The 12,894-nt window shown below is 43.2% G+C and overlaps 2 protein-coding genes across 2 annotated transcripts in view; both read right to left on the bottom strand.

The window, feature by feature from the left end:
- Nucleotides 1-1,443: 1,443 nt before the first annotated feature.
- On the bottom strand, nucleotides 1,444-4,146 carry zbtb14 (zinc finger and BTB domain containing 14). Its single transcript, XM_034104753.2, has 2 exons — nucleotides 4,039-4,146; nucleotides 1,444-3,411 (listed from the first exon to the last, which is right to left on the bottom strand). Exon 2 carries the CDS (start codon nucleotides 3,386-3,388, stop codon nucleotides 2,222-2,224), a length of 1,167 nt encoding a protein of 388 aa, XP_033960644.1. The 5' UTR covers nucleotides 3,389-3,411; nucleotides 4,039-4,146; the 3' UTR covers nucleotides 1,444-2,221.
- A 2,768-nt stretch (nucleotides 4,147-6,914) lies between these two features.
- epb41l3b (erythrocyte membrane protein band 4.1-like 3b) overlaps nucleotides 6,915-12,894 on the bottom strand; it is a 49,196-nt gene continuing 43,216 nt past the window's right edge. The window contains 5 exon segments of the mRNA XM_034104778.2: nucleotides 6,915-7,996; nucleotides 10,328-10,443; nucleotides 10,773-10,853; nucleotides 11,370-11,468; nucleotides 11,973-12,056. Coding sequence (XP_033960669.1) covers nucleotides 10,333-10,443; nucleotides 10,773-10,853; nucleotides 11,370-11,468; nucleotides 11,973-12,056 — 375 coding nt within the window. The 3' untranslated portion in view covers nucleotides 6,915-7,996; nucleotides 10,328-10,332.

Below are 12,894 nucleotides of genomic sequence, written 5' to 3'. Positions count from 1 at the left end.
ACTCTTATCCTACTGAGCCGTCTCTGTGTATTCTTCTAGCCCTGGTCGGTCAACATCAGCGGGTCAAATTGGGCAGCAACAGGTCAATCACTACGAACAGGGCACCATCTAGTGTCGCATGCAGAGTATGAGAAGTTCTATATTGACGGAATAACACAGCCACGGTGTGTGTGTGTGTGTGTGTGTGTCTGCTGGCTGTAACTCATGTGCAAAGTGTTTTTCCCCTCATGAAACGCTGGGGTCACTGAAAGGTTAGTTTCACGTTGGAGTCGAAGTAAAGAGCTTAAACAGAGCTGAATAAACTCAAAGGTGCCGTGGACTTCCTGGTTTAGTGAGGTGGGGGGTGCTGGGCAGCAGATGTGACGTGTTTGCACGGTCCGGGCTAATAAACAAACCAAAGCCTGCGGAACGGCTTCACTGGAGAGGAAGGAGGTTTCAACTGGAAGTAGCGATTCATTATTCAAAGCAGAGCTGCAACTATCTTCTTCACTATAACATTTATGATCTAATGCTGAACAGCGCACACAATCAAAGACGTCAAATGTATGGTTTTGTCAAAATAACAGTCCTAACCCTTCAGAGATTTAGTGTAACATCCCATAACACAAAGAAAGGTAACAAATCAGTCATCAATGTACAACTTTAATTTTATAAATCCGTTATTATTAGAGGTGCAACAATTAAGTAAATGATATAACATTGATTTGAAACTATTTAGATAAACGTCCGCCAAACACCTTTCTGACTTGGTTAAGCAAAACGAAACAGTTAACGATGTATGTTTTGGACAATTTAAACACCACACATTTAATCAAGATCGATAATGGAAATGATCATAAACCACAGCCCGGGTTTTTACATGTTACCAATTTTATTTTTGTTATGCCCTTATGGTGTAGACACAACTAAACCAAACATGGAACCTTCACGTGTCTCTAATAACTTCCCTATTTCACTTTGGCGTACACACAGTCTGTTGCTGCACGCACCTGTCGGGACTACTGTTTGAACGGTTCAAAGTTCAGAATGCAACTTTAATTAAACTTTTTTTAAATCCAGAAGGTTACAAATGTGTTTTGCATTGACAGTATTGCTAAGGTGGGAAATTAAGTTTTAAGCAAACCTCCCACTTCAACCACAACAAACCAAATCACATTTGACCCATCTAACCACGTGTGGCAGCTGCAGGAGACCGATATCTTTGAACACGCGTTTTCTGCACCACACACACTCCTTTATAGACCGACCATTAAAGAGGCAACTTTTGCTCCTTGTATATGTCTTCATTTGAGCCATAATGGAAAAGGTTAAGAAAGGAGCAGTTCTCCCGTGTGAACAGGTGGGTAGGTTGGCAGAGATATATGGTTGATACAAAACCGAGTCTGCAGGGAACACATCCCGCTCAATGAGCTCTCCGACAAAAACCAAACTTTGCAAAAACAATAAAACACAGCAAATGGTGTTTATTGTCAAAGTGTAGGAGTAGGACAATGTTATATGTGCATATTCAATATTGTGTACTCTAATTGTGCATCAATCTAAGCTACAGTATATACAGACATCATTAACTGCTGATAGCTGGATGACAGTTATACTGTATAACAGTAAATCTAGTTGGCCGGCAGCTTGGGCAGAACGGCCTTCAGAGACGACCTCAGAGTGCCCAAGACTTTGGTATCATCTGCATCAAATGCAAAATGGTGACTCTTACAGTGTAATATCAATCAATACAACTAAACACATCCATTTAACATCCACATGAATATACTCAATGCAACAAATGTTATCCAGAACAAACTTCCCCCCCCCTCCCGCAATCCTTTTCTCTCCATAAAATCCAATAAAGGTTAAACAAACATTTAAATGTTACATATCCCATTAAAAGTAAGAGAATAATGTTATGAGACCCCCCCCCCAAAGTCTAGATAGCAACGATGCTTTGTGAAAAATATATGTATAGTAGAGTGAACTAAACATGTACATGTTTTTACAGGTGGAAAGAAAACATCGTTATAGCCATAACTCTTTTGAATAATAATAATAATACAGTCCCACAGTCTTATGAACATGCTATGGTCTCATGTTACTCACTCCGATCACTGTCCATGTGACTCCAGGCCCTCAGCCTGTCACAGGGTTGTGGTTGTCAGTGTGTGTACATGTTTCTAAGGGTGTGTGTGCATCTGTATGTCAGTATGAGTGTGTTTTGGTGTTTTCAGGCTCAACAGTCCCCCGAGTTGTGCGAGTGTGGCCCGGTCTCCAATTTCCAGTCTCTCTGGTCGGTGGCCTCTGCCTGGCCCGATGTGGCGGGGGACTGGGACATCTGTCTGCGGGGGTTTCCGCTGTGCATCGTGTTCCAGTGGCGCTTCAAGTCAGACGCTTTGATGAAGGCCTTTTCACACGAGCCGCAGTTGAACGGCCGCTCGCCCCGATGCTGCCTTTCGTGGTCTTTCAGGTGAGATTTGTGCTTGAAGGCCTTTTCGCACATTTGGCACGCAAAGGGCCTCTCGTTGCTGTGGACCCTCTCGTGCCTCTTGAGGTCGGGGCCCCTGATGAAGGCCTTGCCGCACACAACGCACCGGTGAGGCTTGAAGCCGGAGTGGATCTTCAGGTGCTCCTTGAGGTGGGCGGCGGTAGTGAAGGCTTTGGGGCAGTGCTCGCAGGCGTAGGGCCGGTTGGCCGTGAGAAGCCTCTCCTTTTTGGCGTTGTGGTCGATGGGCTTGGCCCCCGTGGTCTGGCAGGTGCCGTGGTCGCGGTGCCCGTAGAGCAGGTACTCCAGCTTCATGTCGCTGGAGGAAGTGGAGCCCCAGCCGTGGCTGTGAGGGTCTTTGCTCAGGTTGGCGTTGTAGTTGTGCGGCTGAGATACGTGCGAGGCCCCGGCGCTCATCCCATCCATCCCCTGGTCGTAGAAGCTGTTCTTCCTCACCTCCTCCATGGCCAGCTCCTTCAGGATGGCGTCCTGGGCTCGCAGCCCGTGGTCCCCAGGAGCCTGGTTCTCCCGGGTCTTCATGTTGGTCAGCTCACGCTTCTGGGTGCACAGGTTATCCAGGAAGTTGATGCCCAGGATCTGTCCGGATGACATCATCATGTTGATGTCCTTCTTCCTCACGGCCAGCCTGGCTGTGTACATGTAATTGAGCACCTCTTCAAAGATGTCTGAGCGGATGAAGTCTAACTCCACGATGGAGTTGTCCTCTTCGGTCTGCTTCTTGAAGAGCTTTTTGAAGTAGTTGCTGCAGGCTGCTAAGACACAGCGGTGAGCCCTGAACTCTATGTTTTCCACCACCACCACCACATCACAGTGTTCACCTTCCATCCTCTGCTGGTTGAGCATCTTCAGGAAGGTGGCTTTGTGGTCATAGTCGATATATCTCATTAAATCAGACATGTTGCACTTCGAACTGGAGCAACCTGTGGAAGAAAAACAGAATAAAGTCAAATATGTTTGCCTTGCGCAATGAAGCGGCATGCATACACCGCGCACAGCTGAGGGGTGGAGCTCTGTTTGCATGCTTCTTATGATAATACATACAGGTTGGCGAGATAAGCAAACATTTACACACAATTATAATAGTTACTTGCAAACAATAATGCATTTTTTCATTTTGCAAATCGTGCAAAAAAAAAAGGCAGAGCGTAAACAAAAGTAGCTAAATCAATCATGCAGAAAATATCTGGAAAAAAACACGAGAGGCCCGACAGCAGTAAAAGCCGCAGTTACGCTAATAAAACATATACACGGCAACAGAAACAAACAGACGCACTTTGTTTAACTTCAGTAATGCGTTTTAGCCGCTCGGATCGCGTGACAGTCGCGTCGCGTGCAGAATGGATAACCTTAGCAGGAATATTTCACATTTCACTGCGCCCAGCCATTTTGGTCAGCAGCAAGCCTCCATTGGCATGTTTCTTTGAAAGCAGTTCGCAAACAAGCGGAAAACACGGGCGGCGGCGAACAAAACGGCGTAACGAAAACGCGCCGTGTGGTTTTCCTGAGCCGTCCAAAGCCACAAAGCAGAAAATAGGAAATGTTAATACCCGAAAGCTCTGAACGCGATCCCTGTGTTGTCACGCAAGGCAGTCGACGACGATCCAGAGCTGTCGTTTTTCCTCTTCCTCCTCTTGTTGTGACTTTAGGGTTGCACAGGAAGCGCCGCGTCGCTCTGCCGCCACCTGCCGCACCGGAGCGAGAACTCCAACGAGATCTTCTATTCACGAGAGGATGAGTCACTCACAGGATGCTTCATTTTAGATTCTGCATAAAAACTAATTAAATTATATTCAAAGGTTTAAGTGTCATATGCACACAAGCTACATTGTAGAAACGGTGATGAAAATATTATGTCCCGAGCTCCTCCAACAATGCAAAATAGTAATATAAGATTTAAAGATCTCATGTCATGCTTTTCCGGTTATTACCCGTCTCCTTGTGTGTTATGATCAATCAATCAATCAATCAATCAATCAATCAATCAACCAATGTTTATTTATATAGCCCAATATCACAAATGTTACATTTGTCTCAGTGGTCTTCACAGTGTGTACAGAATATCAGTATGACAATACGACACCCTCTGTCCTTAGACCCTCACATCGTACAAGGGAAAACTTCCGGAGAAAACCCACAGTTTAAAGGGAACATGGGAGAAACCTCAGGGAGAGCAACAGAGGAGGGATCCCTCTCCCAGGACGGACAGACGCGCAATAGATGCCGTGTGTAAATTGAAAAGATAATACATTTGCAACATAGGTAGTCCAGATGTTTGGAAATGCATGTGTGTATAATATGAAGGTTTTTATGCATGTAAACGGTCTGCGGAGTACACCCTGTAGCGAGTAAAACTCTAGGGGAGAGGGGGCGGGGGTGCAGGAGCTCCAACAAGCCGTTTAGGACACCCGGTGAATACACATACTATACACATCAAGCGTCTTTGGGTATTATAAAAGCGCTATATAAATCCAATTTATTATTATTATTATTATACAGAGATGCTGTATGAGAAACCAATGTGAGTTTGAAAAATTGCACAGTATAAATCTATTTTAGTATACCTCAACAATGGAATTATGATCAGCAGAAATGGCCATCTCCCTTAGAGATAAGGTGAGAAGTTCGGTCATCAGGGAGGGACTCGGAGTTGAGCCGCTCCTCCTTCGCGTCGAAAGAAGCCAGTTGAGGTGGTTCGGGCACCTAGTTAGGATGCCACCTGGGCGCCTCCCTAGGGAGGTGTTCCAGGCACGTCCAGCTGGGAAGAGACCAAGGGGTAGACCTAGGACCAGGTGGAGGGATTATATATCTTCGCTGGCCTGGGAGCGCCTTGGGATCCCCCAGTCAGAGCTGGTTGATGTCGCCAGGGAAAAGAAAGTTTGGGGCTCTCTGCTGGAACTGCTACCCCCGCGACCCGACCACGGATAAGCGGGAGAAGATGGATGGATGGATGGAGAAATGGCCATGACATGGGACCTTTAAACAATAAAACAAAAAAAGGAAGAAGAAGTCTGTATACACGTAAATATAATATGATGTATACAAGAACAGAATGTAACATGTAATATTGTACGGTAAAATGAAATTAAACACGGTTTATTATGGTGAATCATATTATTTTATGATTGCACATTTTGATTTGGACTTTCATAAAGACTTAAATTGAAATTGGAATGTGTAATAGTAAACAAACTATTCAATCTCATTAGAAACATTTCAAAGTGATAATAATTTCCCCTTTTTTATATCCTATCTGCAAAACATTTCTTATATGTAATTTAAAGACATTGTTACTGCTTGTCTTGCAACAAATAATAAATGCATATTACTGACAACATACCTAATTAACTATTTTAGATTTGCATTTGATCTATTGGTGGTTTAATCTCTAATGCACATTACATACATGCATACATGCACTAACCCTAAATGTGCTTAAATTATCAACACAAATACAGTAAGTCCACATATACTCAGTTTTTGGAAATAGGTTCGTCAAAGGAAATAAAGATGACTGATATTAATTTTGTTCTGACTTTTTTCTTGATCCACATCTTAATGAACATAGTTATTATCCAACATGTACCATTATCCTTTTAACCTATGGACTTGTGCACATCTTTGGTCAATAAAGTACATTCCTGCTCAATCCTATAGAGCACTTCCGATATACAAAGCATTTATATCAAAGCATCTGTTGTATTTTTCACATTTTCTATCATTATTTTATTTTACCGCTTTGTATTTATCTTTGTCCTCTAAATCACCAAGACAAATTCCATTCATGTGCAAACCTCTGATTCATTCATGTACATTGATCATTATCTTACCCAGCAACAGAAACAGAGTGAGAGCTCTTCCTGTGTTCAGCTCTTTGATCCTCGCGGGCACACACGCACGTACACAGCAGGCGGAGCTCTGCAGCCCGCGTGCCTTCAACATAATTACCTATAGCTGTAACAATCCTGTCTTAATTACCCGAGGGCGCTTCAAACAGAACAATTAAGCGATCCGAGCATTTCGTTTAATGAATAATAGACGGACTGCGATTTCCAAATTAAACCCCCTTCCATTAATATCATGATTTATTTAAAAAATGATGTCTGAGTTCATAGATTATAATAATCACATGTTGTACATCAGGTTATTTCAGTGCCTAAGGATAGGAAAACTGCTCATGCTCCAACAGTTAGGTTGTAATAGATTTGAGATTATTTGGAGTTGATTCAAATATGAACAAAATAGACTTTAAAATGACTCAGTGCCACATATCATTGCTTTTTAAATCATAATATGAATCCATGGTATTTCAAGTGGCTTATTAAAAAAGGTCACAACTGGTTAGTGAAATTAGCAATTATCCCTCAAAACTAACTGACTCTTAAAAACGTATCAATACTCAATCAATGGGTCCAACGGTGACACGTTTTGGTACTGTGGTAAACATTTTATTATTTGAGAAGGAAACGGCAAAGTAAAAACAAATGCATTTGCCACTTTTATTCCACCACTTTGAGGAACACATGGCTGTACAGGAACACATCTTGGTTATTCAGATACAGTTGGACAGATGAGGGAGGCGTAAAGTTGACATGTTCGAGGTGGGAGGTGGGAGGGGGGGGTTACAGATCTCTCTTGGCTTTGCTTCTAATTTGGGCAGCGCTCGGCAGTCTGAGCCCTTTTCCTCCCAGTCACACAAACCTGGGACTTGCGTGGCAGCCGATCATCGACCCTGGTGAACATTCAACGCCCGCGCATTCATATTTCTTTCACCGAAATATTGATTCCTTGGCGTTTGCCAAAACAGACCCTATTTTAGGTGGAATCAATATATTAGAAAACAATTAAAATGCTGAAATTATCTTTAAAAAAGAAAAATGAAATTCAAGTAGACGTGAGAAAAAAATCAACCGTGAAAGATAATTTGCTATTCTCCTAGGAAAGCTTTGATATGTACAGAACCGGGCCGTAGTGATTTCTGTAGTGGCAAACCTGAAAATCATCATGTTGTTGGAGTGAGGCGATGCTTGCTGGCAAATGAACTTGGCACTTCTACAGCAAGGTTAAATAGTGTATGCTCCCTAATGTATACAGCCTACAGCGATTTCTGGAGTGATGGCTTTATTTAATAAATAAAACGTCGCTACAATAATTATTCTCAATAATCATAAAAAATGCATCAAAGTCATAAGGCAGTGAAAGCAAACCGTTTGCTTGCCGCGCACACAGGGATTCGGCGTGCAATAACGGATTCAGAGAACCATATTTATTTATTTTTTTTTTTAAATCGGACGGCTTTCAGTATAATCTTGCCGTTTGTTTGATAATGCAACGTTGCGTCCTTCTCATGCAAGATGCATTCATGTATTTTGCAGGTGATGGTTGCGACAAGCGGAGAGCTGCAGCATTCGGAGAGTCGGAGCCGTTCTAGTCTTCGGAGAGTCTCGGAGTGTTATGGTGGAGGTGGATTCTGGGAGGTTGAACAGAAAACAGCCCTCAGTGTTACTCCTGGAAGAACAGAGAAACAGCAGTGAGTACATCATGAATACTTGATCACAGATGACCCTTCAGCCACAGTGCAAGCTGCCAAAGACAGGAAAAGACCCTGATACATGTTTATGGCAATGTTACCACCATAAACAGAGGGACTACAGAGTCACAGCAATGCACACACAACATAGATACACACAGGCTTCAGGGTGAGGTTGAAACTTACAAGCTAAATAACTATGCTCCCAGTGGGTCTACTATTAAAGCATCATTCTCTCATCTCCTACTATGTGATACTTTGAATTGGAATAGTACTAGTAAACCATGCTTTAAACATCCCAATGAATCTCATATGTGGCCTTCATAAAATAAAGAGATTTGGAGAATTTGCTGCTCAACATGGAGGGATTCTAAATGTCAGCACTTTATGCAAAATATAATTATTCTTTTATTTTAAACAATTGGAAATGTAGTTAATCTGTAGTTAAGACATATAGACTTTGAGATTAGTTGGGGTTATTCATAAATGTATTTAAAACCGGATATTAAACGTATAGATGTGATTGACTGTGCAGCTGTAAAGCCCTCGTTACTTGAGTATCATGGCGTAATTCAGTAAACTAACGACACCTCTTGGCTGGTATCTTATATGTTTTGTATCATTTATTTTTTGAACTAGAAGTTCTGTATTTTTAAAACGGGATGTTGTTCCATAAATATAGTATTTCTGCTGATGAATTATTATCGTGAGTGATCAGTTCGGGAAGCTGACAGCCTGATGAAGGGAAGATGGCTTGAAATGTTCGGTTAATAAAGCTTGGTATGCTGAAGACGTGCTTTCACTTTGAAGGACTTGGAGCTCACGCAGGTCAGCACCTCGCCGCGTGTTTGTACTCAAAGCAAGAAATTGTTTGATTTAAATGTTTACTCTTGACTACTTAAATGTCGTTTCTGATCCCCTTGATGCCCAACACACTGTGTGCATCTACGGTGGACACACATCCAAAAGAACAGAAAGACACATTCAGCATCCTGTTAATAGTGGGTAGCAAAAGGAGTTCTGACAGAAATCAGACACGACTGAGAGCAAGGCCGCAGAAACAAAGCCAAGCATTCCCATGTGGTGAGTCACACGAGTACACACATGCATGCCCTTCATCCCAAACCCTGCGCCTTGGGATCTCTTAAGTTAAGAGCGGATGAAATAACAAGCTTCAGAGCCAAAAAGGTGAATTCGAATAAACCGGACAAACCCAGTGTCCAGAGAAAAGGAGGCGAGGGTTTAACGACATGCTGTGGTGCCATGGAATGAGAGGGTCCCTCACGCAGCTCCACACCTGAAACAATCCTCACTACACTGCCAGCGGGCAAGTTGAAACACAAATGGCTGCATTTGTGAAGTTTTCAGTAACACGGGCGAAGGACTGCACCCCCCACCACAGAAAGGAAGAATGCAACTGAAAAGAGCCATGTGTCAAACAGTTTGAAACACAAGTGTCCTAAAGAATTCATTTTGCTCATATTATTGGTACAAGTGGTCACGTATGGATCAGCCCAGGTAAGGAATAGGATTTCTCTTGTTTGGACTGAGTTGAAAAAAAAGACTAAAGCTCGTCTTTGTTCACTCGAGATCAGATTTCAGTCGATACGCTCCTCGCAGTCTGCGGACAGACAGCGAGGAGCAGGAGCCGGTTCTGCCGGTATTTAATCGCTCGTCACTGTCGGGGCCCTTTGTGAGGCGACACGATGTAAGCAAAACAATGTTGATCAACGGTTTTTACAGAATATTGCACGACATGCAGGTGCATCGTTTTCCACCTTACTAGTTTTTTTCTGTACTGTGAACACGCCTCCAGTTCCCACATGGTCTTATTTAGGGAAGCAGGTTTTACGTGATTTGGTTAGTTCGTTTTAGAAAGCGACAACCCTATTGTCTGAACATAGGGGGGGGGGGGGGATTATGCATGTTACATGGTCTGTCCACACAGCAGCTCTCTAAAAAGAAGCATTGTTTCTTTCCAGCAGGGGGCAGTGTTGCAGTCGTGTTACAGGAGGTTGCATGAGACTGCCAGGAGCATTGCTGTAACGCGTTTTAAGCCTTGTCATTAGAGTGGAGACTATAATATCCGGTGTGTGCACATCAGCTGACCTTTTCCCTGCAGGGGGGGTGAAGCTGGGATGACAACAGCATGATGCATTAGCTGTGAGTGCTACAGGAGCAGGGCTGTCTGCAGCAGGAGGAAGAAGTGCTGATGGGAAAAGCAGCATGCCCAAGAATGGAGACCAGCTTGAAAAAGACCAGATTACAAACGGAGAGCCGGGACCAGGACTGGGACCTAGTGTTCTTACCTGGGTCAGTCCTCCCCCTCCTCTGGCGTGATCTCTGTCTCTTTATGAACCACTACTTTGGTCACTGACATGTCAGGATGCTGTTCTTTAGCCTCCTTTATGGCCTGAGCCAGAGCCTACATACGGGGGGGTGCAGTGCCAGAAGGGGTCACCAGGGGGAGACAGAAAATGGGGAAGGCGGGAGGGAGGGAGGGAGCGGGGATGTTTGAGTCAATATGCCAACAGGGAAGCCACTTTTAGTTACATTTGTCATACTTCAGTATTTGTTAATGTCACATCACAGGTTAATGTTTTGTCTAAGTACTGTACTGTGCTCGCAAAGTATAAGATAACGTCCTGAGGGCTGACGGACATTTTACTAACATATTGCTTGTCCTCTTATTGACTGAGAAATACAGTAAAGATACAGAAGTATAAAGGAGGAACGTCATGGAAACTGACTGACCTCATCGTGGTCGATGTCTGAGTCTCCCGTGATGACGATCCTTTTCTCAATTCTCGTCTCCGATATTCCTCCTTTCACCATCTGGACAAGAGAGAGGAGAAAGACCACTTTAGAAATCAATGCATACATAAAAGATATGGAAACAAATATCATCGTTAAGCCTTATTAAACAAAGTTAAGTAGTACTACAATGCTATACTTTTCAAGTCTAAATCCTTGACTGTAAATCCTTGTTTAATTCATTCAAAGATCGGTTAAGCAGTTTAAAAGCAAACACTTACTGGTTGCAGCAATTGCGAATATATTTTTGGTTTTCCTATCTACCTTTAGCTTCTTTGCTGTTGGACAGAAAGGAAAGGCAATGGAGGAGTGATCTTGAGAACTTATAGTGGGTATTTTAAAAATATTTTCCGATAATTGTAGGAAAAAGAAATCGGCACTAAAAGGACGTTTGTTTCTGGATATTTCCCAAGTTAACACAACTTTAATACGGACGTCTCAGGGGGCTGACAATATGTCTCAAGAGCACACACACTGCTGTCGTGTTTGCGGATTCAAGTGTGAAGAAACCAGGAGGGACAATAGATGACCTCTGACCTTTGTGATGTGTGTGGTTGTCGTGGTGCTGGTGGTTTCCGAGGTGATTGTCTGAGCACTCAGCAACACCCCAGGGTCTACGTCGCCGTTAGTTTCACCCTGTTGATAAGACAAACACTAATTTTATATTTATACTCCAGATAAACAAACTACTATCTACTACAATCAGCGTATTGAATAGCCCGCGTTGAGGAGCCACTACAGGAAAGGGGAAACGGAGCATGATAGGCCCTCTTTAATATTATACACACAAACATATTCATTATGCTATACTAACTGCACTTTATTTTGTTATTATTTAACGAATGTATGCATGCTGCGTGTCTTTGTTGTTTGTTGTCTATTCTGAATGTTTTGATGGCACTTTAAAAAGAGTAGCTTTGCTCTTCTCGTTGTACTTGTATCATGACAATAAATGCTTCTATTCTATTCAACAGTAAAAGTGAATATTGACGATACATTCAACAAGACACAAACATGACTTTAACTTAATGCTTATCATGCTATATGAATAAGCAATTAATACGAATCAATGATTGTTTCAGGGCAAATCAGATTCTTTAATTAATTTAATGTCAAATGACAGTAGCTTTAATTTCGTACCTCTGCCGACTCATAGGTGATCGTTTTTGTCTCCGTGTGGACAACAGGCACCTCTTTGGTTCCCGCCTCGACGACACCGAGACTCTGATGGGCAGAAAAGGGAAACGCCGGGCACAAATGAATGCATGCACCAAAACCATCTGTGCTTATTTAGCCGTCATGTCTGACACAAAGTGTTCACTGTGCGCCTTTGCACTAACAATATCCCCACACTGTTATACAAGAAATGTAATTGACAGAAATAAAAGCCGCATGCTAATGAAGTAAGCCAAAGGCCATCATTGAAGGGCTTACATCTCTAAACGAGCATGCAGTCATGCATTAGGCCCTGACCCAGTGAAGGAGTGGATGCTGGAGAATGCAAATCACAAGGTTTCGATCAAGAGTGAGCACCACATCATATTAGCAGGTCCCCCGAACAAACTATGAAGTTAGACGGGTAATCCATGCTTTGTGGTCGGGTTTTGGCCGTGATTATTAGTTGCAGATTGTGCCGGCAGGAGGGGAAGGTGGAGGTGAAGTTACAGGAGGAGGCTGAGCTGGAGCCGAAGCAGCGTTACCTCCCACTGGGACACGGCTGGCGGAGGCACGTCGTGTGGGCGGGACTCCTGCTCTGGTTCCTCTGATTCACGATTCTTCAATAGTTCTTCTGGCGTCACGGTATCTTCTCTGACTTCTGAAAGCTTTTCGTCATCACAGTCGTCGGCCAGTTTCACATTCAGCTCTTCTTCATGTTCTTCCTTCTGTTCATCCATCTCTTCCTCTTCTGAGCTGTCCGCCTGTGCGTAGTGGAATTTCTCTTTATCAAAGGACAGCGTTTTCACGATGTTTGGAAACATCTCTTGTTCTTCCTCCTGTGCATGTGGCCATTCGTCCTTCTCTTCATCCACTTCCTCAACACCATTGTCTACATCTGTTGGGA

The sequence above is a fragment of the Pseudochaenichthys georgianus genome, chromosome 17 (assembly GCF_902827115.2).
Source record: "Pseudochaenichthys georgianus chromosome 17, fPseGeo1.2, whole genome shotgun sequence".
Classification (NCBI taxonomy): Eukaryota; Metazoa; Chordata; class Actinopteri; order Perciformes; family Channichthyidae; genus Pseudochaenichthys; species Pseudochaenichthys georgianus.
Note: the sequence above shows the minus strand (reverse complement) of the source record. Positions and strands in the feature narration are given on the sequence as shown.